The following is a 27886-nucleotide window of genomic DNA, read 5'->3' as shown; positions in this document are numbered from 1 at the left end:
AGCGCAAATTTTTCCCAAACGGAATTACAGATGGTAAATGCACACAAACAAACTGTATTTGCTCAGTAAAAGCGTTATCCATCCTTACAAAAATCACCCTTTTCAGTCGGTGGATTGACTTCCTTCAGCATGACTAGCTCGTACGTGATTAACGTTCCCGCCATCTGTTGCAATTCAAACGATAATAGTTAGCTAAATGTTTCTCTTGTGCAACGCAACCTCTGACATCAAATACAAACCGCAAGTATAACGCCACGATTTAGGAAGAAAAACCCATATCCCGAAAGACAGTTTCTACTCGTCAAAAGTTCTTGCGTAAAGCGTTGCACCTGCAAGTAGACGTGTAGCAAGCAAGTGTCCGAAAACTGTTCCATCATTTATCCATTTACATACATCTATTGTCCAGCAACTCATCGGTGTTGATCGTAAAATATCGAGTGGTCTCAACGATGCCACATGTATATTAGAAGCGAACATCAGCATAGCGAGTGTACGAAATATAAGAAAGGCTAGTGAAAATTTAAAGTACATCTCGGACAGGAGTGAGACAGAAAGTCTGTAATCAACAAACAATATAGACGTATTGGATCGCTTTCTCGATAGCACTGCAGCAAACTTACTGAAATGAGTTGAACATCTGATAGAAAATGAAATATAAATCGGAAGCAGTCGTGATAACGATGATAGGAGCCATTATACCCTCCATGTACAACACCAGACGACAGATTTTTCCATAGTCCAACCGCAACTGCTTCCAAACCGTACCCGTCACATGACGACCCTTGTAACGGACTGCATGACGATAAAATTGGTCGTACCGACGGGTCAGCCCAAGTGCAACGAATATTATAAACAGATCCATAAAAGTCCATACGTATAGGAATATCTTGTGAGTCAGTTCCAGCAGCAGTACCGCCGGCAAACTGTACGGCAGGTAGTGGAAGAACTTGGGATGTTCACGTTCGTAGAAAAGCGTCCAGAATGGTGTACTATTATCGCAGTGTTTATAGAACTGAAGATTCGTATAGTAAACCGAAGCAACGTGCAGTAAATCTTCGACTATGAGGAAAAAAAGGGTTAAATAAGTCTGGATATCATTCAGTAAATAAAAATCCTTACAAAATGCGAGAACAAACATCGTACTGCCAATGACCGCGATAAGTCGCTTCAAACTCCAAAATCTTCTTTCAGCGTACGGTGGATGTAAGAAGGGTTCCTCTAGGCTGCGCCACTTCTCCATGATCGTTCTCCAGCGGGCAGCTATTGCCAGGAACACGACTGCACCGAACAGGTTCAGCACGTAGTATATAATATTACCTTGTAACGACAATCGAGGATAAGAGAATTGATGTAGTAGGGAGATTAGAACAATTCCATCATGAACCCTTTCCGTCCGATAACTTTACTTACTAATTTCCGATGTTCCGAAAGATGTGTCAACATAAACACTATAATAAATGTGCGCTGTCAGTGTGACGAGAGCCGAAAAGAAGAAGTAAATACTGTAAATAGTTCCCGGTCCGTACCAACGAAATCGAATGTCTTGCAGCGTTGGGCCAAACAGTCCCCCAAGGGGAAACAGCGAAAAGAGTTGCGAAATCAGCAGAAATGGCCGCACCGCACGATGGAAGTCATCAATCTCTGGAGCCTCCATGGTCGATTTGCATCCACAAGCCCTAATTACCACCATGTATCATCCTGCGTACGCACTTTCTGGTTACTTGTTCTGTTCCTGTTCCGAATGTCCAATTGAATCGATTCCGTCCCGATACTGGCTGTGAAGGTTGCGGTCAAATGAGCTATTTCGCTGAGCAATCAAGCATTCAAGCCCTCGTTTTATGCTTTTCCAGGTTGGGTCAAACGATTAATAAATCGATCGAAAGTAAACGTGCGAATGCTTGCAGGTGCTGTTTACAAGATTCGTAAATCAGAATCACGCGATAGTTATGTGTTGTGTATGTGTATGTGTTCAAAAGTACGAACAGTCCGTCGACGAGTCGGGTATTTTTTTCACCTGGTCAAGTAACACCAACTCGTATGTCACCAACGTTCCGGCCATCTGAAATCAAAAACATCGTTTAATGATCTTCGTGTTAAGAGTGCGCCAGGCACCAAATGACGATTAACTACAGCACGCAACGCACCGCAAGGATCAGCTGACGTTTGAGAAAGAAAAACTGTTTACCGGATAGCACATTTTCCCCGGACGCTACTTCATCCGTAAGGCGTTGTAACTGGCGGGAGGAACAATTTTGGAATAGGTTTTACATCTATATCATTTTACACCCTTCGTATACTCACATCGATTCCCCAATGTTTGGAAGGAACGTTCCTCAGCAAATGTAAAGGGCTAGTGGATGCAACGTACACACCCGATCCTACATACAGCATGATTATCGTGCGGAACATGAGTAGCAACAGCGAGTACCAAAAGTACACATAGTTCGCAATGGCTCGTCGACGTCTGCAGCAAGAGGTGCAATTTTTATAGTAGCGAAACATCAAACAGCACTGCCATCTTACTTACTGGAACCCGTTAAAGAGCTGTGTTGCGATAAAATACATATCATTAGCACAGGCCAGCAAAATTAAATGACCAAACCGAGAGTCCAACTCGTGCACCAACTCCGAAACGGCTACATAATCCATGCGAAGCTCGTGCCAAAAATTGATCGGACAAGCTATTCCCTGGACTGCTACGAGACGCCTAAAGATTTGCTCGTACCGAAACTGGGCACCATAGCAGAAGGATATGATGAAGATATCCAGATACGTCCAAGTATATCGCATGCAGCGATTAATCCACTACCATGGAATGGAATTATCATCACTAGTGTTAGGATTACGTTTTAGCTTTTCGCTTACCTGAGCTACTTACCTCCGTAACCGCTATTGTAAAGCCATTGAAGGGAAGTATATGGAACACGTGCGGATGCTCTCGTAAATAGAAGTTGTGCCACACAGTCACATTGGTCCGGTTACAGGTAGTTATCTGCACGATGTTACTCTGATACGCCGAGTAGTAATTCAACCAATCCTCCACCAGAGCCAGGGCAAATATGGCAAACCCCGCAAACCGTATCTTCCAAACCAGGTTGAATGTGCCCCTGGTCTGCAGGCGATAGTGGTCGCGTAAAAATGAACGCTCACAGCTAGCAAATGCATCCAGTATCGAGTGCCATTGGATCGCAATAAAAAAGAACAGCCAGGCCGATAGATACACCACCACCATGTAAATACAGTTAGCTGTGGAAAAGCAAAAAAAAACAACGGATAGAGAAAACTACCACCTCAATCGCGTCCGGTCGCATCGCTACACACCAAAGTAGGAAATGTTCAATCCTTTTCTAATGTACCACCGGATGGAGAGAACACAGTAAACGCCGGTCAACGCTAGATACAGCAGCGAGTAAATACAGCGGAAGCTTCTTAGCTTGAAACGCGCCGTGCGAAAGTTGGCACTGAATATATTGACCACCGGGAGCAACGTGAAGCACTGACCTAACAGCAGCACTTAAAAATCAACCAAACATGCACGTTATAATGGAGTTTTTTGCTACTTCTTCTTTGGCATAACACCATTGCTATTTACCCGGTGCAACGGCATGATGAAATGTTCCAACCGAGGCGTGGGAATATTGCCGACTAAAACTTTTCCAATTTCCACGCCAATTTTTGCTTCGATGCTTCTGATGGATATCGATGTTCATTTTGGTGCTCAAGTCCTTTCGGTAGTTTTTAATGATCCGCTTTCTACATCTGCAACTACTACTACTACTACTACTAATGATACTACTACTGACACTAGTACTGAAATGGCAAAGAATGTAAATACGAGCTAGAAATGTAACTGGGAAATGACACCTGCGTTCTCACGACCTTTCGCTATTGACCGACGATCACCTGAAGGAGGCTGAAGGCTTAATAACGAAAATGCGTGACTGTTGATGAAGCTGTGACATATAATGGACCTGACACTACCTTAATTTATTGCCCCGTTGCCAATATGCCATTGAATTTTGTCTGATAATGACGTACAGAAAATCTTTGTATCACTTGACAACTTACATTTTTCTCTTAGAATTCTTTATTCAGAGATTATTGAGCGATAGTTTTCAGTAATCGCGCCTCGGTGGTTTAGGTGACAGCGGCACCGGTCTTCGCACGCCACGACCGGAGCTCAAATCCCATATGAAAGTTATGTGGACCTAGAAGTCGTGGACTGTCTTTTTAATTAGATTTTCACCAAACTAGATTCTGCACGGTATGCTTTTTCGTCTTCACGTGTCTAGGACGAGCTATGTAGCTACGGATAAGCAGCAAGTTACGGAGCTCAAGCGCCGATATCTCTGGAGATTGTATAGCCAAAGAAGGAGAAGGAGGATCTAAACATATTTCACGTGTCAGTCATTTTTTCGGAGTCATTTTTTCCAGAGTTTTCTGTTCCAGTGCATTGATTTACACTTTTCCGTGACTTTCTCCACGCACACAGAATAACGGACTTACCTTTAGCTCTTAACAAATGTGGTATAAATATACGTGAAGATACAAAATGTCCTGAATTGGAGAAAGATCTAGATCTATCTTTCTACCTTTATTGATAACTGTTGCGTTGTTTCGTAAACTTTTTCTGGAAACAGGTGCTACCATAAAATCAGTTTCAAGTAAAAAGTTAAACATAGCAGATCCGTCTAACAATTCGGAGATTTCATCGTACTTGAGGATGGGAAATAGAAATTAAGTAGTTTTATAACACCCTGGCCAACCTAGAGATTTTAACTGAGGAAATAATTCTAGCTACACTGTTATCTAGAGTTGCTTCAATTGTGTTTGTATTTGTTTATTGAAATTCAATGGACTGCCAGTTACCACCCTTTATTAATTTTTTTACATGTTAGAAGGGAGGCGCCCTTTATGAAATAAAAAAGTAGGAGACGTACAGCACAAATGCGTCTCCTCCGTCTCCTACGAAACGATCACAAACAGGAATTAAAATCACGGCACATAACGAGGATCTGTTCAGAGGAACCAAAACATGTACGGCCTTTGTCTATGTCAAATAACATTTTAGCATGGTGCGTATAAGTTGAGTCTTGTGATCAGTTCCGGCGAGTCGATCCTATGGTGAGCTACCAATAGTCTCTGCGCGTCAAAAGTCCGCCGTTTTAGTGTCTAGAAGTCAACTAGCGTGCAGCGTTTGTCGTAGTTTCCCTGGACTCTCCAAGATTTGTTTGTATGTATGCAGTTTTTAGCTGTTTTAGCAATATTGATAATTTTCTTTTTTCTTTACGCCTTGAAAATTGTTACAAGTGTTTCATTCTTAGTATTTATATACAATATTAGTTATTAAGTTTTCAAGATACTTCTTTTCTTCTTGGCTTAACCGACCTCTAAAGTCACGCCGGCCATCGAATGGCTTACTAGACTTGCTAATGCCACGTAAATGGGTAGTCAGTCGTCACTACGGGAGAAAGGATGGGACTTGAACCTCGGTCCTGCCTTTTGAAGACCGGCGCGTTGTCACCTACATCTTCAAGATTATAAGAACTTATCAAGATTATAAGAACTAATTATGATAGCTGTTCATTTAAAAGTAACTTTAAACTCTAAATAAAAAAACAACAGTTTCATCATAATACAAGCACCACAAGATCCTAGTTAAGATATTAAAAACGTATGAATAAATGTATCGAAATATTTCAATAAGTTAGAGTTATCTCTAGACTTTCTTAGAACTTAGTTGAGTAGTTTATTCATCGGATCAAAAATTGGAGAGTCATTTCATTAAAGTTATCTCGGTCAATCGATTCAGCTTGAAATCTTTATACACCTACTAATTTTAACTACAGAGGTCTACTTATAGAAGTGGACGGTTTAATCTTCAAGTCTGAAGATAGTCGTCGTCAAACGGTTATGATAGGTGACTGCACAACATCTCACAACTACTGTAAAACACACCTTTATTAACACCAATCACGCCAGTAACACACATGTGGTCTGGCAAATCTTTAACAACATCCGCGTCTTATCTTTCCTTTCATCACCGCACAAGACGTCATCGAGCTAGCCGATACTGTTTCATTATCTTGAACATTTTGCAGCGCCTTGGTATTAAACCCGGTTTTCATCGTCAGTAACTGCACTAATTCAAAGGTTCCAAACCGGCCGGAAATTTGGAGCGAAGATACTCGCCAACCTGTCGGGCAGCTTCCTGATCTTCATGGTAGCCTTTCAACTCCTGACAACTTTCGTACCAAGCATTTAATCGTTTGAATTTTGTCAAATCCAAACCACAGTGCTGCAAGAAAGAAGGCATGTAAAGATAGATTAATGTTTCACACAAATAAGATGACTAACATAATTTAGCCACCCTTCATACCACAGCTGAGGCGATCGTTGGTAGCAGTGACAGGTCGGCGATAGTGGGATTTTCCCCCGCAAAGTAATCATTACGGATCAGGTAGTTTTCCAAATCGGCCAACGCCTTGTGGGCGTTAGTTTTCATCTCTTCCGAAATTTCTGTAACCGTGCCGGAGAACAATGCTCCAATGGTGCCGAAAAACTTCGGATAGAACGACCCGAGATCGTGATGCAGCACCCGATTGATAAGTGCCTTTTCCTTGGGGATGTTTGGATAGAGCGTATGCCCGGGACGGTATGCGTCGATCAGATATGATAGAATGGCACGTGATTCGGCCAGATAGAATCCGTTATCATCCAGCGTCGGAATGGTATGTTGCGGGTTCATGCGCATGAACTCTTCGGTGCGTGTTTCACCGGCCATCGGGTTAACCTCTTTCAGCTGGAAACAGAATGGAGCCTCAACTTATCGATCACATTTAACGTTCACACAGGCACACTTACATTAACGGGCAGTTCAAGTTCCTTAATCAAAAGCAACACCGAACGTGCTGGCGGGCTCATCGGGAAGTAGTATAACGTCGGAGCAGGCATTTTCGCAGCTTAAAATAATCCAAGAACCACTATCCTTCCCGGTCACAGCGTCTAAACTTCGAACTCGTCGCGAAAGACTGAACGCACTACGGGTTGGCCGAGAGCTTGATTTCAAATGCATGCCGCTTTTTACCGGCGGACGATAAAGCTTCACACACCATGTTTGGTCATAGATAACGGACGATTCAACATTGGCCGCAATGTTTCTCGCCGTACATTTGTTGCGATAGGCCCGATAAGGCGATATGCTTTACTTTGCCATTGAACGATGATTACAGCATTGATTATGCTTGTCCATGGCGCTAACCGGTGTTATCTTTTGCCTTGAAATGCAGCTACTGAATATACTATTTATCGAACTGTAGCAATGAGATAACTTTGCTTATTCTTTAAGTTTAAACGTTTGGTAACTCAACCGATACGGCATACTTTTTTGGAGAGTTAGCAATTTGGAGATTTTAGTACACTGTACCGGGGCGGCCCAGTGGTGTAGGCGACATCGGCGCCGGTCTTGAAACGGCGGGACCCGGGTTCATATCCTATCCGGACCTTCTCCCCCGTAGTGAGGACTGACTGCGCAACTACGAGGTATCGGCAGTCTAGAAAGCCATATTGATGGCCGGCGTGACCTATAAGTTCGTTAAGCCTAGAAGGAGAAGTACACTGTAGCGCCCAAAACTATGCAATACGAGAAAAAAATATTCAAAGACAATTTTTGAAAAAAACAGTCAGACACGGCTAACTTTGTTTTTAAAACGGCTATCATTAGGCAACAAAAATGGCTGACGAGAACACTGAATCTATTCTAAAATCAAACATTAGCATAATGCATCATTTCACAATAAATCACTGGCTCTACGCTGCCTTGGCACAATCTGTCCTATCTCACGTTAATGCTGCTTGCTGGAAATGAACCAGCATTCGCTCAACGGTAAATCGGGTGCAATTAATTACCCTCGAGCGGTGTTGGTGTTTCAGCACACAAAACAGTGTCATATGTCCACCGTGTCCTCAGCTCAACAGTACAACGACAGCAACCGAAACGGCCAAAAGTGCGATGAGTTTTTACAGCACCATCCGACCGATACTGGTCATATTTATGCTATTTGGACAACTTCCGCTCTACGGTGTCCTGTACCGTAAACCATCCCGGTGGCAGCTTCGTTGGTGCTCCTTCCAAACAGTTCTCTGTTTGGTGCTGATGGTGGTTGGACTGTTCCTGTGCGTCGTAGAGTACGATCGGTTGCAAGTTATCGGTGTCAATGCGGACAACATTATCGGACCACTCTTTTACGCAGATGTGATCATTATTATGCTGCTTTTGTTGCGTGTAGCGCACCATTGGCCTTCGATGGTAGCTAAATGGGACCAAGTGGAAGCAATGGAAGTGATGCAGTACAATGCCCGTCAGCAGGATACACGATCCACTCGCCGCATCCGTGCCATAGCGTTGCTTCTATTGAGCATGGGATTTGGTAAGGGAAGAAATAAATCAAGCTAGTGTGCCAAGCGTGAAGACGATGATGTTTTGTTCTTTATACTTGTTACCTCAGTGGAGCATATGCTGTCGATCGGGAAAACTGTGTACGCGAAAGTTGACGAAGGACGCGTGTGTAACTGGGAGTACAGCAATCTTCCCGAGTACTACGCGTTGCGTACTTATGGGTTCTTATTCCGACGAGTACCCTACAGCTTCCCATCGTTTATCTTTTTAGAAGTAACATTGCGTCTTTTCATTTGTAACTGCAGAGTGTTAAGCCACCATTTTCTTTCCGATTCAGTACGCTAACACAGCACTCACGATGGCCTGGACTGTGCAGGATGTATTGCTAATAATGATCACCGATTCTATCGGTGATTACTTCAATCGTATAAATGCTAGAATTCAATTCTACAGCAACGTACAGGTAATCGCAAGAGAAAAGTTTTGGAGCGAAATTCACTCAGACTACGTGGTAGTATGTGAGCTGTTGGAACACGTCATGAGCATATGTTCTCCACTGTTAGTAGTTTCTTGTGGCACTAATCTTTACCTCATCTGCTATCAACTGTTTCATTTAGTAGGGTAAGTTTAATGTTGGCACAACTAAACTTTTTTTTTTTGTAAATTCAATTTCTTTCTTCTCTTCCTTAGAACGGAAAAATTTATTATCATGTCTGTGTTTACCTATTACTCACTATGCTTCGTTATACTTCGTACGTTTTTAACTTTGCATCACTGTTCAGCTGTACATGAAGTTGCCTTGAAGCCACTCAAACTCTGCCGTCGCATCCCAACGAAAGGATGGTGTGAAGAGGTGAGCAATAGCTTGTGCGAATTGCATATATTTTTAGGAACACAAAATTGTCTCCGTCATGTCCGTCAAATATGCGCTAATACAAACATTTTCTCAAATCATTTCTAAACCCAAATCTTCCACAGTTGGAAAGGTTTTACACTTTTATACGTAAAACTTCAATAGCAGTCAGCGCGATGGGATTGTTCCAGCTCACCAAGAGAACTATGTTAACAGTAAACATTACAGAACAATTTATGTATAAAAAAGCTTTATTAGATATTCATTTTCAATCTATGATTCTTATACCAACAGATGCTTGGAGCGGTTATTACGTATGAGCTGGTGATGTTGCATTTTGCTCAAAGTACTGCCAACCAGGGCATTGTACGAGAATGTTCTACTGAGGAATTTCTGTTCGAACCAAAGATGGAGAGCAGCGCCAACTAAGCTCACCATCATCAGTCAATGTAGGCACAGGGCCGCTCCTGTCCTGCTCCTTGCGAAGAACGATGGAATCGTATCAACACCAACTCGTATGTTAGAATAGATCCAGCCATCTGAGGATGTCGTTAAGATATTTGATATAAAAAAAACACCAACTCGATCTTCAATTAAAAAAAAACATCTCCCATACTTACGCAAGGAAGCATAACAACGGTATACTTAACATACTTACGGTAAGAAATATTTTGCGTGAGATATTAAAGAATCCCATACCAGAGATGGAGACACCGGCTCCGGAACAGATGCGCAAGATTTCCACCTCATCATTGTAATTCTCACTGCGCACCTTTTGCACGAGCTTGTTGGTTCGTGTGGACTTTTCGTCTACGGCGGCCGTATACCACAGCTTCACAGAGGTCCGCAATATCAGAAAAGTAAACGAATATCGAAAGTACCACTCATTGATGGGGAACGGTTTATGTCTGCAATTAAATGATTTATTATCGTTTGTGCAGGATTGTCAACCACCTTTACGTACTCTATCGTGTTGAGCGTCTGCAGACATAGAAAGTACATATCGTTGGCACAGGAAACGATCACTATCGGGCCAATGATCCTGTTCGTTTGCTCAACCAACTCCATCAGACCGACGAAATGTGTTCTCATTTCACCCCAAAAAGCTTCGGTGCTGTTTTGCAGATTAGCATTGATACGCTTGTTAAGTTGCTCGAACCGGCACGATATACCGGAGGCAATCAGCATGAGAAAGAGGTCGGTAAACGTCCAGACGAATGTTAGCGAAATTGTTGTATACTGGAGGCGAAGAATTTTAAATTAAGCAGGATAAATAATTATAAACTCGGCTAGTGTAACTTAACCTAACCGTTATCACTAAACGCCCAAAAGTATGCAATTCGGAATGCGAGCATTCGCACAAGCTTAGTGGATTATGATTGGTTTTCAAGCGGCTGCTTACCAGTAAAAATGCCGTTGTGAAATGATGGTACGGAACGGAAAGATACACCGATCGGAAGGTCAAAGAACCGTACAGTTTCAATGGGTGGGTCACATTATATCGGCAGGCTAAACTTTCGTGATACACGTTGTATGCCTGGTTGATAACGTACATTACATGTTCCACTGAAAATAGAAAACCATTTACAAATTGATTAACTGCACCACACTCTCCATAAACACACACTTTATTTGCCTACCGAAAGCGGAAACAATTATGCAAAACGCCATACGGATTAACTTTCGTCGCAGATTTATCGCACCGTACGGACGGGCAAAGAACATTTCCTCCCGATGGGACCAAAAGAGCATAAAACTGCGCCAAACTTTCGCTAGGCGAATGAATAGAAGATTCAGCAGTGTACACGTCGCAAAAAAGATTGGTTCAGCAATATTCATCGCATTTATGCCTACGCGGCTAAGCCGTATCAGGGCGGCGATCATGATGAACAAACCTCCAACAATGGCCAGAACGCTCAGAACGATGAATGGTGAAAAATAGTTAAACCGAAACCCATCCGGATCGGGAGCCGTAATGTTGGACAGCGGAAATACGCCGATTATCCGAGCCCAGCGAAGAACTGTTCGTGTTTAGTGAAGAGAAAATGTAGTAAACATTTTTTATTGTTAAATAAAACACCTCCGAGCACCAACGCATACCAGATGCAATGGCCAGATAGAAGCGTTCCTTCCGATCATCGATTTCTTCTGCGGGCCTAACGAATGTTACATTTCCACGCTTTCGCAACCACTGCCACCTAGAACGATTCTGCTGCTGCTTGCTGATATTGCGAACCGGCCTCGGTGGCTTACGAAACCCGAAACCAACTTCAATCATCGTGCACCGAACGCCATCAGGAGCTGCTCACCGGTACAGCCGACTCGATCGAATGATAAATCACGCTCGGCTGGATCAGCTTCCGTTTAGGGGGTTGTCACGCTGCTGGGCAGTTTTTTGACGCGACACGCTTTCAAGGACTTGGTGTCAAAGTGACCACCGTAGGTTGTTATGAAAATTGAAGTACCGCCAAGGACCTAATAATCTAATCGTATTACGGCACGCCATAAAGTGTGCACGATACGGGGTACGGAGTGTATAAGATTGTTTTGGCTAGTTCAGCTAGTTGAGTCACAATAATACAAATTAATCCGTTGCGATTTGTTTACTCACCATCATGCAAATGATGTGAAGCGATATGAATTTATTGGTGTACGTGGTGAAGTAAATCGAGACACCTTGTGTAATAGATCGTTTGACATGCACAGCACGTATTAAAATTGAATAAAATATAGTAGTAGAGTACCACTATATTGCGGAAAGCGGATTAAAAATTATATAAAAGTTTTAGTAATTTCAATACTAAATTCAATTAACAATTCAGAACTATGCGTTTCGTTACATTTTCCAATTTTACTGCAAATTCTTATTCAATATTCCATCGTACTGTGCTTCCAGTTTGGTTTTCTTTATATTTCTTATCATGTTAAGTAATTAACTTTGTTGGCTAAATAACTCTACGTCGTCCAATTTGAAAAGTTCTTCTTCTTCTTCTTCTTCTTCTTGGCCTATTCAGGATTGAACAAGTCGTGTCGACATGCCCATGTCTCCAATTAGTTTCCAGGAAACTCGGTCTAAGGCTGCAGCCCTCCAGCCACGGCTGTATCCGATCTCCGACAGATTAGACTCCACTCTGATCCAGCCAACGAGCTCGCTGTGCTCCTCTACGCCTCGTGCCGAACGGGTCGCTGACGAGCACCTTCTTGGTGGGGCATGAGTCCGGCATCCACAACACGGGCCCCAAAGATAGTCCTTAGTCTTCAGCCGCCGGCACCCGCCGGCAGAGCCTCCGGCAAGCAGGTATTTTGTCTTCGTCGTTCAATCCAATTCTATTGGCCTCGCGTTTCAGTCGGGTGTACGCCTCGCACACCGCCACAGGCCTCCAAGGAATTGGAGAGATCGGGTGAAAATCGTGCCCCGGATGTCGAAGCCCGCGCTTCGCATGACACCCTAAAGAGCGATGTTGAACAACAAACAGGAGAGTCCGTCTCCTTGCCTCAAACCCCGGTGAGATTCGAACGATTCCGACAGTATGCTCGAAACTCTCACCTTGCACTGCACCCCGTCCATAGTGGCCTTTAGCAGCCGTACCAGCTCCGATCTATGGTATCGTAGATCGGCTTGAAGTCATTGAACAAGTGCTGCGTAGGGATCTGGTGCTCCCGACATTTTTGGAGGATCTGCCGTAGAGTGAAGATTTGGTTTGTTGTCGATTTGCCTCCAACAAATCCAGCTTGGTAGCTTCCGACGAAATCTGTAGCAAGGGGCTCCAGATGATGTGGTTCTATTCAAGGATTTTCATAATCCTCAGATTTATTGACGAACACATACTTTTGTTCACCTGTACAACTGACTTATACTACTTCCAGTACTTTATCGTCAGAACATCACGATTTAAAGTAAGAGGAGATGACACAACAAGGCTTCTGCACAAAAATGGTCCTCCAGGCAGCAGCGCCTCGGTTGACTATAGCAATCGGGAGTTCAAAAATAACACTCATTAGAAGATTGTCGAAAATATGCAGCAGATGGGACCTTTTTGTGTTGCCTTTGCATCCTGACAATTTCCTACATATCATTAGCTATTAGAATTCGTGACTTCTTATATTATAAGATGGACGCTGTATCAGTAGCTGTAAAGTGACTATCCTACCAACCTGACAAGAAAACCTGTGAACTTTTTCACAGGCAAATTGATTATTTGCTACATCTCTTCCTTGCACTGGTAGCTGTTGTTTGAATCTTCTGATTAACTTTAATATTTAACTCTGACTCAGTATTGACGCTTATATCATATAAACCAGAAATCGCGAATAAAAAAAACGGATGAAGTTTGCAGTGCAACAGAAAAAATATGAAGAAGTAGATAAAAATATGAGTAGTCAAACTTGAGAGAATGCTTCGGATTGAATACCATATCTACACCTTCCGTGTGAGTGCCCGGGATATATTGTTTCTTTTTTTATGACGGTCCAGTGCCGTATTGTCAAGGATATATTGTTACAAGATATAAATTGTTTGCAAATACGACAACATACATACGTATGAGGGATAAAACATACGTTAAGTACCAGAAAATTTGAAGCATCTTTCGATTTAAATCATTCATAACTTTTTCTGTACTGCATCACAATATTTTTTTTTTCATCTCCATCGCAAACTATCAGAGTCTATCATTAAATGCAATCATCGCTCGCCACCCAAGTGTCCGCACCGTTTGACGGCAACCCAAGGTCTACGACATCGATTGCACAGTACAAATGTCATCGAGTACGGGTGGAATCAAATTCGAATCCGCGTGAAATAACACTAGTGATTGAACTTTGCCACTCCGAAATCCGACTCACCAACCTCAATGAGGGAGCGCTTCATGCAGATTTATTAACGAGTGAAGTACGAATCAAAGTACGTGCTCACCGGTCGGCTCATCATGGGGCGTTGAATCACCTTTGAGGAAAAAGTTATCCGACGTATAAAAGCGGTCCGGTTCGTTGCTCAAGAATCTCCATTGCTGTACCACTCCACCAGCAGAGCGTCGTACCCGTGATGCGTTCGGTTAGAATGAAGTTAAAAACTTTACTTCGACAAAAACTCGTATCAGTGGGCTATTTTGCTTGTCGCAACTAGTTGCTGCAAGTTTGCGTTTTTTTGTGTCCTCATGTGTATGTCCCAATAGAAGCGAAAAAATCATATCTTCACTGTTTGAGAACGTCTTTGCCGAAACCGGTCATACCTGGTATCGCGCGTAGGTACGAAACAGAAACCAAACAAGTTTGATACGAGCACATCTTCCAATAGACGCTAATGAACACGGTGCGCAGCAAATCAATCAATGCGGTTTTCAAACACGTTTAACGCTAGTTTTGTAAGATTTTATTGGATTAATTCAAAACTTTTCAAACGAAAACTTGGTACACAGCGGAATGTTGCCCTTACTTTCGGATTCTTCGTCAAACTTTAGCATCACTAACTCGTACGTCACAATTGTTCCAGCCATCTGCAAGAAAAACATTCCCAATTTCCAGTTTTCCAACAAATCCCGACACACAGTGACTTACCGAAAACAGCAGTTGACGCGTGAGACTGAAAAATCCCATTCCCGAGAGAGCCACCTTTTCGCTTTTCAATTGTGTCGAGAAACGTTCAAGCTTAGAAAAAATGTGAAGTGTTCAAAAACACCTTAGAATGTAATTTGCTTTCCAACAAACAGTTAGACATTTTCTTACCTCAACACACCACCCAACGTTGGGAATTTTCATAATGATATCCAGCGGCTTCTTTGCACAGTCATGTATGTGTGCCGCGGACAAAAACACGATCACGGTGCGTACGATCAAAAATACCAACGAAAACCAATAGTAAGCATCCTCGACCGTGTTAGCCAGCTTCCTAAAACAGGGATCACAAGTCATCAAATCACCTACATTAGGCACCAGAGGTCCTCCTCACACTCACTTGGAAACGTGCAAAATCTGGAGACAAATGTAGTACAGATTGGTAGCGCAAGAGATCAGCATCGTCCACGAGATAACGCGATCGACATCATCCAGCAGCTCACACACCGACACATAGTTCGTACGAACTCGTATCCAAAAGTCTTCTCCCGGTATCAAGACGCCGTCGGACAGTATCTTTAGATGGTTGTTGATCTGCTGGAATCGTGTCGCCAAACCGATGCTTATCAAAATAATAAAGATGTCCTGATAATTCCAGTAAATGGTCAGTGCGGAAGACACGTACTGTAAAAGCGACAAAACGCTATTAGTACAACACATCCGGATTGCATACCTTACAGGCGCCTATTACTGTAAAGAACGCCGCACTCAGATGATTATACGGGAAGTTGATGTAAACATTCGCAAATCTACGCAATGCATAATGCCGGAAGTAGTTCGAAACCGTCCAATTGCAGTACTGTACTTCGTAAAACTGATTATGTGCACCGTTAGCTATCGATAGGCAATGCTCCACTGACGAAAAATCGTGAAAGAGGGAAGCGTTATTGGTAAAAAGGGGATCGATAAATCACCGGTCGAAAGCTCTTACCAGCGGCAAGGAAAACCAACGAAAACGAAGCAACGCACAATCGCTTCCGCAAACTCCAGCCCACCAACTGGTAAGGAGCACGGTTAAACGTTTCATCCACCTCGTCCCATTTGGCCGCCACCGTACGCCATTTGGTGGCCAAATTGAGGAACAGCACATTAATCAGACAAGCGTCCAGAAAGAAAATCAATCCACTAACGTTCTTCGCGTTAGTGCCGATCATCTTGAGCCGACCGTACTCAAGGTACGCCTGCAGCATGGCAGTTACCACGATGATAAGATTGAGGATGACGCGCAGCGAAAACCACTTTAGCCGGAACCGGGTCGGATCGTTTGTTGTGATACCGTAAATGGGGAAAATACCAAACAGTTGTCCGAGTATGATGACTGTAAAGAAAAATAGGCAATAGAACAAATCAATGCGTTTATCGTTAAAAAATATTTTCTCATGTTTTAAACCTGCGATCAGAAACAGACTTACAAGGTCTTACGCCACGCAGAAAGGTATCCCGGTCGTCGTCAACCATCTTCGATTGAAAGCGCTGGCACACTTTCCGGTGCAGCGCGAATCCTTTCGTGACAAGCATCATGGTGGTTCTGGTAATATGGCAGTGCTTGCTCCGTGAGCTTGCGGTCGGGAATTCTTGGTGTATGCGCGCAAATGTTTCCCTTATCGAATGCAATCACATTCGCTGCGGTTAAATAATTGAATTACGAGCGTGTCCTGCATGAGATGGCAAATGGTCGTTAGTGGCGAGTTGTGGTAACGTTGTTTACAAGTTTCAGTTTTCCTTAGTCAACACAAACCATTACGTTGATGGTGTGAATCAGTGTGGTTGCACTCTGGTTGCAAGGTCAATCCCTCTAACGTGCCCCGGTAACTGAATTAATCGCATCTCGGGCGAATGAGGGCGAGGAAAATCTATTGCAATTGTTTTCTAGCTCACGATGGATGCTCACATGAGTTAATTCATTAATCGTTCAATCATAATTAAAACTTACAATTACAGTCTAACTTTCAATCGGGGCGTAGTTATCGAAAACAAGATGAGCCGTCACATAAATGTTTGTGTATGTTTATGTGTTGTCAGAATAAGTTAAATTGAATGAATAAGCTAGCATAACAGCGAGGAAAATGACATCTTGTATCTGTTTATCTCTAGTATGTAACTTTAAGTGGCAGGTTTAGGTAAGAGCCCGTATACCCAGAGAGAATTTCGAAAACAATTAATATTACTTAATGAGAGCAATTTGGGATTGACTTTTATTTTCTACAGGTATTATTTAACATAAGTATATCAAGCAGGGGCTTGCTCATAATCTTACCGAATTTAATTATAAGCTTGGAAGCTGCAGAAAATTACAAGTTTTTTTGATTTAAAATAATTTTTTTAAACCTTTGTATTAATAGAGAAGAATGAGCTTTATAAAACAAAAGTTCAAGTTGTACAAAAAGGAAAAAAAGTTGTGCAAGAAAGAAGGTAGGGAAAACGTGATGAAAACTCTCTTATAACTTTTTCCTATGAAATAGAAAGCAAAAAAACTTTTTATGACTGATATGTATACAATAATTGCATTATTGGATGCTCGTGGTCGTCGGTGGATGAGCGTTACAAAGTCATACTCTAGCATTTTCATATTACAAGACCAAGGCAGTGAAAAAGAAACGAAAATTCAAGTTACCAACATGCACCTCCATGTTGAAGCTAATTATATTAATGTCCTATACCTATAAAAATTTGACGATATTGAACAAAGGACGGTAACAAGGGAGGGGGGGGGGGGATTGTTACCTAACCCTCACGTCACGGGACCTTAGCATCCCTTCCACCCTCGTGATCCTCTGTCATTGAACATGATCTGCATCTTTCCTGTTTCAGATAGATCAAACCATTTAATAAATGTTTTTGAATTCGTTTAAGCTTTTAGTTTTCGGCTGTCTTTTGTTAGTTTCGTTATTTAAGGTCGAAGCGACTAAGGTTTTTCATAAATAATAAATAAAAAATTACAAATACATACATGCATAAATGAATCAATAAATTATAGTAAGGAGAGCTTTTCAATCAAGAAATTCTTCTTCTTCTTGGCTTCACGACCTTCTATAGGTCACGCCAGCCAACGAATGGCTTACTAGACTCTCCGATACCACGTTGTTAGATAGTCAGTCCAGTCCTCACTACGGGGAGACGGTCCGGATACGAATAAAGAGATAGAAAAATAGAGATTTAGAATAGCAAAAGGCTCTATAATGACAGTTAGAACACGTTCCACAATATGTGATCGCAATGACCTATTTCTTGACTGTCTGGGACGTTGCAACAGCCTTTATCATTTCTTCGATTTCCTTTCCTCGTTGACCTCTAACCGCCTCCTCTCATTGAACGTCAAGCACCTTTATCCTGCTAAGATTAATCTAGAATTGTTTAGAGACAAGATGGCAAGGTTTAATCCTAAGGACGGATAGTTACATTACAATACTAAAAAACAAATATCCCAATTACTGTAAAACACCCTGTTGAAACTTGCTTGTAACATCAGGAGTATTTTTGAAGGCTCCTGGATTCCATCTCACCACAGGTATCTTAACACCCAGAGAGTCATATCGCATTCAATAATACCTGGCTCCTGCTGAGTAGGTGTCCTAAAAATGTATTTTAAGGCGGACGAACTAACAGCGGTCAGTTGAATTTCGAGTACAATTGAATTCAATTCATCACTGCCAAGGTGATCAAACATTCGCACATTTTTGTTTTTCTTCCTCACCATATCATCTTCGTCCCAGTTATTTTATAAAGTTTTTGCTTCGGTTTTTGTGCCAAAATGATTGTATGGCTCCTGTCAGCGGTTGTTCTGTCGCTGGCGTAGAGATCAAAGCTTCTCATAGCTTCACATACTCTCTGCATGATGTATGAAACAAAAGCATTCTGGTGGTATGAAATCCTGTTTTGTAGGATTCCGTGTACCAATTATTTTGAAGACTCCGCCATGAATATTCTGAACTTGAAAAAGAAAACAAAACAAGGATGAATCAACACTGAGAATACACTGTTAAAACATTGTTGCATCTCTTGTCCTTCCACCGACGGTTAACACCGATTAAATGATCGATTTTATGTTCTCCAATCCATATTTCTCGCCATTCATCGTAGAACATGGTGTAATTGTGTCCTTGTGCTGGAATATATTGCTGCCCCCAGTTAGATTCATCCGACGGACATTAAATACCGGTAATCCGTTGACAGTCAATTAGCTTAAGAGGCTAAGTAAATATTAACTCTCCCATACCCACATCACAAATCACTCATCACACTTATCAGCGATTATGGTAATAGTGCTTTAAAACACATTTGCTGGTGTGAACAGGTGGCAAACACAAGATGAAAATCTATGAAATATTGATTACCGTGTAAAAAATTTGATCGTTTTATAGATATTTTCATTTTGCATAATTTTACTAGGGACCTTTACTACATGATTTTTCTACTCCTGTATGAAAAAAATGCCATCTATAAATTTTGCTAGACACTCACTTGGCACAAGGCACACGTACCATTGGTTAAAGTTTCTCCACAAACCTTCACATCAATAACCGGATAATCAATCAGTTTCCACGCCACACCGTATCTCACTCCCATTACCGAGGGAACACAACGAAAAGCTCATGTTTCCGATGCGAACATCTCGTGAGACTCGCTACCACAATCACTTCATGCCGTCCAGCTTCAAGCAGCACTTAGTAAGCATTTATTTCCTGTTCAACCCCTGGACGCTAGCGACATGTTATCGCTTACATTTTCAGACCTCCCGGTACGGTACGAACAGGAGAATCCACCCAAAGCAAAGGTTAACATTTGTTATGTTTGTACTTCAACGATACAACATAGTTCTCTGGAGGATTTCCGAATCCACGCGACCTGTGGGAAGTTTGGCCTTTAAGGGAAAAAAAACTCCACCAGACACTCGACTTGTCGCTTGAAAGAATTTTACTACACTGCAAGCGTCCTTGCTAAGATGTATGCTCCGGAGAACCAAGGAGTTTGGGTGGTGGTTCTTAAGATTTGTAGTTTTACAAATTGTCCTACACAGATCTGCTTCTTGACAAACATCTTCGATACGGTGAAGTACGACTTGAACGAAGTGGAGTTCACAAACTGGAAAAAATCCGACCAAAGTTGTCCATTTTAGCGTCAGGTGCAAGTATTCTCAGCATTGCATCAAAACGCACCAAGTACGTTCTGCACGGGCTCCATCATTATATGCTTAGAACAAGTAGGAACGAAGCTGACACGACCAAAACGGAAATGATGATGATGAAAATGCGACATCATAATGTGAGCAAAATTCGGAACACTCTGGAAATTGCGCATTTCGCAACACAGATGCAGAGACACAATGTTGTGAAGATGTTGCACAAGCTGTGTAAGTTTTTCTCAACACTTAAGTAGGAATAGCGTTTGGTTGGAATTCAAAGAAAAATGTGCTTTTAATGTTGCTTTTTTCGGCAGTTTTCATATCGTAGAAATAAAAAACAAAATTAGAAAAGCAAGTATAGAACAATGGTTTTAGAAAAAAATATTATCGTTAAGATAAACATTTCGAACCTATGCAGGGGAATGAGATAGGATCATCATCACCATACAAAAAGCACGTACAATGTGTGTCATGCAACTCATCTTCTTGGTAGCATGCGACTTCCCTATATCAATCTGATAGACATAGGAGGAAAAGATTTCCTATTGTTTTCCTGCTACGCCTCACACAAATCCCTTTACCGATCGATCGATTGATGTGTCAATAAAAGCGTCATATTGCAACACATTGTCCAGCTTTGGATGTAATCTGCATATGGATGTCGACAGTATTTTTTCCCCTCTTAGCATACATACACATACATACTGGATGGGTTCAGTTTCCTTTGGACTGCTTTTGATTGCATCTGAACTTGGTCCCTGGATATGCGATGCATATCGATGCACCACACCCATATCCACCCGTGGGCTGACCGGTAACAATTGGTACGGTTTCACCTACTCCCATCATCACAGCTAGCCTCAAACCGGCTACTGGCTGGCAATTCAAATTTGTAGGTTAGTAATAGTGTTACGAGACAGGACTGCGGACAAACCGGCATGCACAACCATGCATTTGCCGTTGGCTTTGTGCGAGAGCGAACCAGCTGAGTGCTTGCAGTAACCGTCAGTGAGTGACTGACGGCGTGAGTGATCCGAACGAAGCGCGCCAAAAGCACGAAGCTGAAGCACGTGCTTGTGAGTGAAACGAATAAATGCACAGCGTTTCTATGGTGGACATAATAAAATTGAAAGTATTTTGAATTTTTTTGTTTTTGTTGTTCTAACCTATGCTAGCCTAGGCTTCTAAAATTTGTAAAATACAGATAAAGTTCTTTAGAAGTTCTTGAGAAGTTTTTGCTTCATCTAAGAAAATGACTCACAAAAGGAATGTTTTTGCTATTTAGATAAAAAACTAAATTGCACGAGGCACGCTAGTAGTCGTGGATTTAGTCTATTAGTTTAAAATTAAATTTGGATCTTCTCTTCACACTATTTTACCTTAACTCACTCGTTAACGTCATTATTTTAAAGATGTATTTTTTCCCTTAGCAACAGTTCTAAAAATTTGCAACAAGATCAAAGTTACGATGGATATTATTTTGTTATTCAAATAGAACGGTTGGCCGAATTGCTACGAAAGATAGTTAAGATGTTGGTGATTAGTAAATAAACTACAAACAAAGTAATCAATAATGGCGAATAATAAAATTTGCTTTAAGAATGATCGATTGGCAGATTACAGCGCTCAACCGTGTGCCGTTTTAGGGGCTCCAGCAGCTGATCAATATCGCTTGATTTTTCTACAATCAAATAATTAAATAAGTATAAACGTTGCCATTTACTATAAAACATAATCAATTTTTGGGAAATAAAGCAAAGAAAACTGATTTTTTCAATAATTCTCTAAAATTACGCTCATAACAATACCTACAATAAAAAGCTACGCCTCCAGCTAACGGAAAGTTTCGTGATGTGCTTTCGTGAGCGAGAGTGATATGAACGAAAGTGAAACTGGTACCGCAGCGAGAGTGACTAACTTCAGTGCACAGAGCGAGAGTGATCATACACGTGCGCGCATCTCACAGACAAGAACATGAAGATGCTTAAAAGATGAGCATCAATATATCCCCTTCCCCAGCGGAACCCGGTTAATCCCACAGTCGGTCCCTTCCCTCGAAAGCAACAAAATCACATCCCAGGTGAATGTCACAGGGCGGCTACCCTGTGTCAGCGACTGATGTGACAGCAACTATCATCATCTTCATTCAGCTTCCACCACCAGCCCCAGTAGTGTAGACCGATCACGCGGTAAGCTATTTAAGCTATGTCCGGACGGACGCGCATGCTTAGTCGGTCGTCACAATTGAAGCTGTTCGTGTGGAACGACGTGGGACCACTTTGTGAGGGATAACCCAAAGTGTCCGGGTAAAGTGGAAGGATTCATGAACGGACTGTGGTGGATATAATGTGAATCAGTTGCAGCAAAAAGTAGTGCTTAAGCAGTGCATGACTTCATAGTGATTTTGTGACATGAATAGTGAAATTTTGTGTTTGATATAAACGGCCTCTAATACAGATTTATATGTGCGTACGTGCCTAAGTGTTGACTGTAAATTGTGGTTCGAGTGAAAGCCTAATTTAGGGTAAAAGTTATAATACAAAGCAGGTAAGTTTAAATGAAGGATTATTCGTCCGCTTGAATAATAATCCAAAGCTTGGATTTTTAAATATCAAATGGTGTTTGGAGACGTCTTACGTTTTATGAGTGAAGTTTTTTTCTTCACGCAGCTCCTTTTTCATTAAATCAGTTCAATAAATTCATACACAACGAATTACCATTAAAACCATTCCAAACCAACTCCAAAAAAATTTTAAAAAATTTTCAAACAGATGAGAGACACAGGAAACACTTATCGAAAGCTTCCTCTTAATTTAGGTAACACGTTTAAAATCGAAAACCCCAGACACATTTGTTTCAGTTCGTTGGGCTGCCTTATACTTCAAATAATGCTAATAAACCTGGAGTCAATCTTCCATCTTTAACCATTTAGAATCGAAACTAATCTCCTTTTTCTTTCATAAGTTGCACCGAGAAAAGCTCGCTTTCGTGCTCACAATTCAATGTTGAAACGAAGGAATGAGCGCTAACAAAAACAAACGCATTCGATCTGAAGATTGCGTATCGACGATAAGCGACGAAGAGTATAAAGTGAAGTTGTAAGCAGATGGTACTCCTTAAATCGGTGAACAAAGCTGACAAATACTGCTTTAAGAGAATGTCTTTTGCTAAACAAACGCACCATTTGCGTGTAAAGTCTTGCAATTTACATCCTGCTTGCAAATCAAGCTTCCTTGGTTGGTGGATAATCCTAGCGTAATGTTCCGCAAAGCTGTACCATCTCGGACGATAAGAAATGAGCTTTACGTTACCAATGGGCTGATTTGAAGTGAAATAATCCAAATAAATTGTTGTCTTTAGTAAAGGCTCACTCACACTTTCTTCCCAAGTGGTTATCTAGTGTGCTCGTGTTAGATATTATCTTCATTATCTGTGTTCATGGTGCTTGTGCATGTTATTTTCAAAACAGGAGATGAAAAATGTGTTTTATGTTCCAAACATCTGTTTATTATCAAAATGGAACTAACTGTAGCTTTGTACAACTTGTTGTTAAATTACTGAAACATGTTAACACCTCCCGTGGAAATTTCCTTTACTTTAAGCTTCAGACGTTTTTCCAAGTCTGTGTAGCTCGTACCTTCAGGATTTAAGTAAAAACGTTAAAAGAATTGCAACAAACGCGAATATTCTTTCGTGCTAGCAACCAGAAGCAGCGAATTACAAAACAGCTTACCGTAATGGACGTGCCTTGCTGACGGATCGTTCCAAATGTATCTATCCTTACCAACAAACAAATAGCCCAAAATAAGCTTGCACCTTTGCAATCGGCAAAGTTTACACTGTAGCGACCTTGGACGAAAATTTGCACAGCTTCACATTTTCATTAGCTCCCCACGCCCTTAACCTTCACAAACACTGTACCACTTTACCGCATGCGGGCATTTGGCTGCCCCTTCGGCTAGTAATGGGGCGTCCTTAGCTGCTGCAGTATCCTTAAGTATCCTTAATGATGTGGATCTTTTATTTTCCCAACGCTGAAAACTCTCGCTCATCGCTCTATTCTACCGCCGCTTGTATGCGCTGCTCATCCCGTAGCCAGCAGCAAAGACTATGCCTTTGAATGATTTGATTTGATTTTGGTCCACAGCATGCCTCAGCATACGAACATGATGATGATCAAATGTCGGCCAAAGGAATGGAAGGAAAAAAAGGAACGTTGTGCAGATTTAGTTTTAGTAGCCAACGCTTAAATTACATCACGTACCGAACCTTCCTGTAAGACATAGTGAAGTGGCAGAATGATGAGACTTTTTTTTTTTTGGTAGCCGGTCGAATCAGATAGGTTTTCGGTTAGAAGTAATGCATGTTGATTTTATTTGCTTCGGTTTTATTTATTCGCTTGGATTTTAGTTTTTTGTTGCAGTAAAATCCATTTTAAGGGTGATAACTTACGAAACTACCTTGAAGTCATTTGATTATGTGGGGTAATTTAATCTGAAAATCATCTCTGAATCTGAAATTATGTATCGAGACGCAAAGCATAAATTCAAGAGTTAATTTAACGATCTACGTGAAAAAATTAATTTGTTAGTAATTTTACCAAATAAGGGATGCAGAGTTCGCTTACATCCTCATGTTTAATCGCATTCTCTTTCCTTATTGAAACAGAAAAAATAAGAAAAATTACGACAAAATTTACATTGGTTTTCAAATTTGGAGGCTTAACTTCATGTTATAGAAGCTTTCAATCCAATTGAAGAGCTAAATCTGGTGATTGAAGAGTGACATTGAAAGTTATTCTATTATTTCCAATCACTCTAATACTTTGACAAGGCGAAATGATACACAGAATTGATAGAAATGCCTCATTTATAATTACGAGTACTGTTCTTTAAACATTTAAAAATGCAAAGGACTTTTTGACATCGATGTAATAGTTTTAAGGCAAAGTCAGCCAACAACAGTCAGAAAATGACAAAAACAGTAAATAACTTTATAAAACTAAATCACAATCTTGTACTTGAAACCAAAAAAAAAATTCTTTCTTACAGAAAGAATGAATAGTGAAATGCTTTGCTTCTTGAAAAGTGCTTCCATTACCTTCAGGCTATAATTTCTATAGTAAATTGATCAAGAACGATTCCTGGGAAGAAATTGTATAATGAATGAATAATCTTCGGAGAAACATTAAGTACTGGCTTTATTGCCAGGACTATTGAATTATTATTATTAATATTTATTATCAGCCAGTTTAGCATCAAGATTCTAGGAATTAAGTAGGCATTCTTCAAAAACTGTGGTTAAATTCTACCAAAACATCAAAACAACTGTCAAAACAATCCATCTTCAGTGGTCTGTTGTCACATAACATCTGAAAGCCTTCGTTTATCGTCCATGTAACGGTAGCGAGACTAATCGAACCTGCCCAAAAGCCAGATCCGATAATCCGCTCACCCGCACCAAGCCAGAAGCACCACCAGAATCGTTTAGCAATAATTGCACTCTCAAACCTTGTCCATTTCCCTCGAACCCTCGCCTTCTTCCGATTTATGTAACACCGATAAAACGACAAACGATTGAAAAACTAAATATCCCCAGCCGGCGTTGGAAGCATGACAGCAGCACCGTCAACACATACACACAGTCTAAAGGCGTATGTATACTGTCCAGTGAGTCGATAGTTTGTTTTACCATCCCGTAATGTCTTCCGTGTGCACGGGCAGGGAAGACTCTGCCCTGCTGCCGAATGCGGCACATTCCCACCATTAGCGACCAGATTGCGATTCAGCGACCCTACACTACCCCGTTAGTCCCTTCGGCTCATTCGGCCATCTTCATTTGCGGCGGGTAGTAGTAATTGCCGTTTGCAAGAGCGACGGGCCAGAAACCGGGGTTTGGTGCGATAAACCGTCATCGAGGCAATTCAAGCGAAACTGCTATTAACTAAACGCGAACGGACGCTGTCAGACGACACGCGGTTTTGGGGCCGTTGATTCTCCAACGACGATGATGCAAAAAGCATAAGCGGACTTCGAGGTGAAGCGTGTAAACATAACACCCAGCTGGCGGATAAACATTGGACGGGGTCGTACTGCTGGCCATCGTCCAGAGAGAGAGATGTGCACCATCCAGAACCTGGCGCTAGACGTCTGACGAACCATGGTTTCGTTATTGAAGCGTTGGTATTGATTCTGTCTTCCGTTTGCATTGGTCCGTGTTTTTCTTCTATCTTCTGACGGGGTTGACTCGTTTGAAAGGGAAAGGAAGTGAAGCGTGCCTGTCATAATTCACACTCACAATCAATCATCATGGCACCAGCAATCGATTAAGCATATTTGCGCATTTGAAAGCTTGAAACCGAAATTTATTCAGTGCAGCCGTGTAAGCTTTTCAATTTTCAGAAAATATTGCAGTTTTGGATTCTATATTTTATGCTTATGAATATCAGAGCTTGTGCTAGCCTCAATAGATATTTCTGTCGTGTTTCTGTCTCGCTACAACTGATATGAAGCGTACGTTTTGATTTCTGGGCACTGAAAACGTCCTAATGCTAATAATTTAAAGTAAAAATAGTCCCATTATTCCTGTCTGCAATGCAGTCTTGAACACCAAATTATCACCCTACTTCAAATACTGCATCAAAGTACATATTCCATTATCAAAGTTGATGTAGCACCACCCGCAAATGATACCCCCTTCGAATACTCGCACACGAAGCACTCCGTTCCATTGATCCATAGATTCCCGCTTGAAAAGTCAATTTTACACGAACGTGACCTACCATACACGGCTTTCAAACGCCCAAAAATCGTAATGGAGCCTCTTCGTGTTTGCTTTTATGATTCCGCGTTCCGTATTCGCACCAATCATTGATGCCACCTGAACTAAAGAGCGGGACGATGGTGTCCTCACCCCCTCAAAAATAGGTCAACCAGTAAGCAAACCTCCCGTGATCGGATGCTGCAACGAGAAATGGTACAAAACCGGCGTTCGCTCAGCGCCAAACGTTGTCCAAACAGTGGAACATTACAAAACGTTACACAACCGAGCATCGGCTATCGGGCGTGTCATTCGCGGTCAATCCATTATTGTGGCCGTGAAGAAAACATGTACAACGTCTTCGCCCTGTAATGGTTTCAAATCAATGGGAAATATATTGTGGAAGAGGTTTCGTTGAAGTAATTGATCAAACTCAATGCATCAACTCTGTTGAAAATACTTTCTTAGATTGTCCAGTTTAGGCAATCTTGCTAGTTCAGTACACAAAATTGTAATTAATTACTCGAAAAAACGGTGAACTTGCAAAACTCGAAGAAGGTAGCAAGGCAAAGAACGTACACTCCAAAAGTCATCTTCTAATGGTCCGTTTCAAATTTTCCAAATTTCCAATCCAGGTTGATAGTGTTCGAAAAGAAAAGTAATTTTAATTAAACTTTAGCTCAATTTCGCCACATTTGAGCAAACTTTCCCTCAAACTTAAACGCGCTGCTATCCTTTTGCGTATTTTAACACAACAAGCTGGTCTATTTGCTCTTCTCTTCAACGATAAGTAATGAGAACTCCTTTGGATTCGTCCGAAAAGCTGTTTTGGAAATTATTCAAAGTTAATTTAATTCAAGTTTGATTTTTTCATCCTATTCCATGTGTAACCCTGAACAAACCTTGGATCCTCTTTCTTCTCTTTCGGAAAATAGTCTCTCTGTTACTTGAAAGTTTTTTCGCACTGCCTCGTTAATCAGAGAATGTAGCTCAATGAAACCATTTGCCATCGAAATTGACCATCGATTTGGACCTGGCAGGTGACGCAAAGCGTTATTGCGTGTGTTGGGAAATATGTTTTCGAGTTTCATTTTAACATAATCTATTATCTAATTTTTTTGTACCTCCGATTTTTTACAAG

At 41.4% G+C, this 27886-nt stretch overlaps 6 protein-coding genes across 6 annotated transcripts; 1 reads left to right on the top strand and 5 right to left on the bottom strand.

Moving 5' to 3' along the window:
- Nucleotides 1-74: 74 nt before the first annotated feature.
- LOC126567210 (gustatory receptor for sugar taste 64b-like) lies at nucleotides 75-1654 on the bottom strand. The gene is made up of 6 exons (XM_050223440.1): nucleotides 1411-1654; nucleotides 1120-1317; nucleotides 621-1059; nucleotides 394-556; nucleotides 240-329; nucleotides 75-164 (listed from the first exon to the last, which is right to left on the bottom strand). The coding sequence occupies exons 1-6, from the start codon at nucleotides 1652-1654 to the stop codon at nucleotides 75-77; spliced, it is 1224 nt and encodes a 407-aa protein (XP_050079397.1).
- Nucleotides 1655-1969: 315 nt separating this feature from the next.
- Nucleotides 1970-3710, bottom strand: LOC126567209 (gustatory receptor for sugar taste 64b-like). The gene is made up of 7 exons (XM_050223439.1): nucleotides 3593-3710; nucleotides 3322-3513; nucleotides 2879-3246; nucleotides 2528-2805; nucleotides 2302-2464; nucleotides 2145-2234; nucleotides 1970-2059 (listed from the first exon to the last, which is right to left on the bottom strand). Exons 1-7 carry the CDS (start codon nucleotides 3708-3710, stop codon nucleotides 1970-1972), a joined length of 1299 nt encoding a protein of 432 aa, XP_050079396.1.
- Nucleotides 3711-6142: 2432 nt separating this feature from the next.
- LOC126559047 (glutathione S-transferase 1-1-like) lies at nucleotides 6143-6954 on the bottom strand. Its single transcript, XM_050215150.1, has 3 exons — nucleotides 6865-6954; nucleotides 6383-6802; nucleotides 6143-6298 (listed from the first exon to the last, which is right to left on the bottom strand). The coding sequence occupies exons 1-3, from the start codon at nucleotides 6952-6954 to the stop codon at nucleotides 6143-6145; spliced, it is 666 nt and encodes a 221-aa protein (XP_050071107.1).
- Nucleotides 6955-8011: 1057 nt separating this feature from the next.
- Nucleotides 8012-9680, top strand: LOC126558291 (gustatory receptor for sugar taste 64a-like). Its single transcript, XM_050214283.1, has 6 exons — nucleotides 8012-8429; nucleotides 8508-8671; nucleotides 8736-9019; nucleotides 9089-9251; nucleotides 9377-9466; nucleotides 9546-9680. Exons 1-6 carry the CDS (start codon nucleotides 8012-8014, stop codon nucleotides 9678-9680), a joined length of 1254 nt encoding a protein of 417 aa, XP_050070240.1.
- Nucleotides 9681-9691: 11 nt separating this feature from the next.
- On the bottom strand, nucleotides 9692-10806 carry LOC126567208 (gustatory receptor for sugar taste 64a-like). Its single transcript, XM_050223438.1, has 4 exons — nucleotides 10654-10806; nucleotides 10216-10490; nucleotides 9910-10159; nucleotides 9692-9790 (listed from the first exon to the last, which is right to left on the bottom strand). Exons 1-4 carry the CDS (start codon nucleotides 10804-10806, stop codon nucleotides 9692-9694), a joined length of 777 nt encoding a protein of 258 aa, XP_050079395.1.
- A 3893-nt stretch (nucleotides 10807-14699) lies between these two features.
- Nucleotides 14700-16385, bottom strand: LOC126558209 (gustatory receptor for sugar taste 64a-like). Its single transcript, XM_050214177.1, has 6 exons — nucleotides 16277-16385; nucleotides 15796-16182; nucleotides 15556-15719; nucleotides 15205-15488; nucleotides 14976-15138; nucleotides 14700-14897 (listed from the first exon to the last, which is right to left on the bottom strand). The coding sequence occupies exons 1-6, from the start codon at nucleotides 16383-16385 to the stop codon at nucleotides 14700-14702; spliced, it is 1305 nt and encodes a 434-aa protein (XP_050070134.1).
- Nucleotides 16386-27886: the final 11501 nt, after the last annotated feature.

This window comes from Anopheles maculipalpis, chromosome 2RL, assembly GCF_943734695.1.
Source record: "Anopheles maculipalpis chromosome 2RL, idAnoMacuDA_375_x, whole genome shotgun sequence".
Taxonomy (NCBI): Eukaryota; Metazoa; Arthropoda; class Insecta; order Diptera; family Culicidae; genus Anopheles; species Anopheles maculipalpis.
Note: the sequence above shows the minus strand (reverse complement) of the source record. Positions and strands in the feature narration are given on the sequence as shown.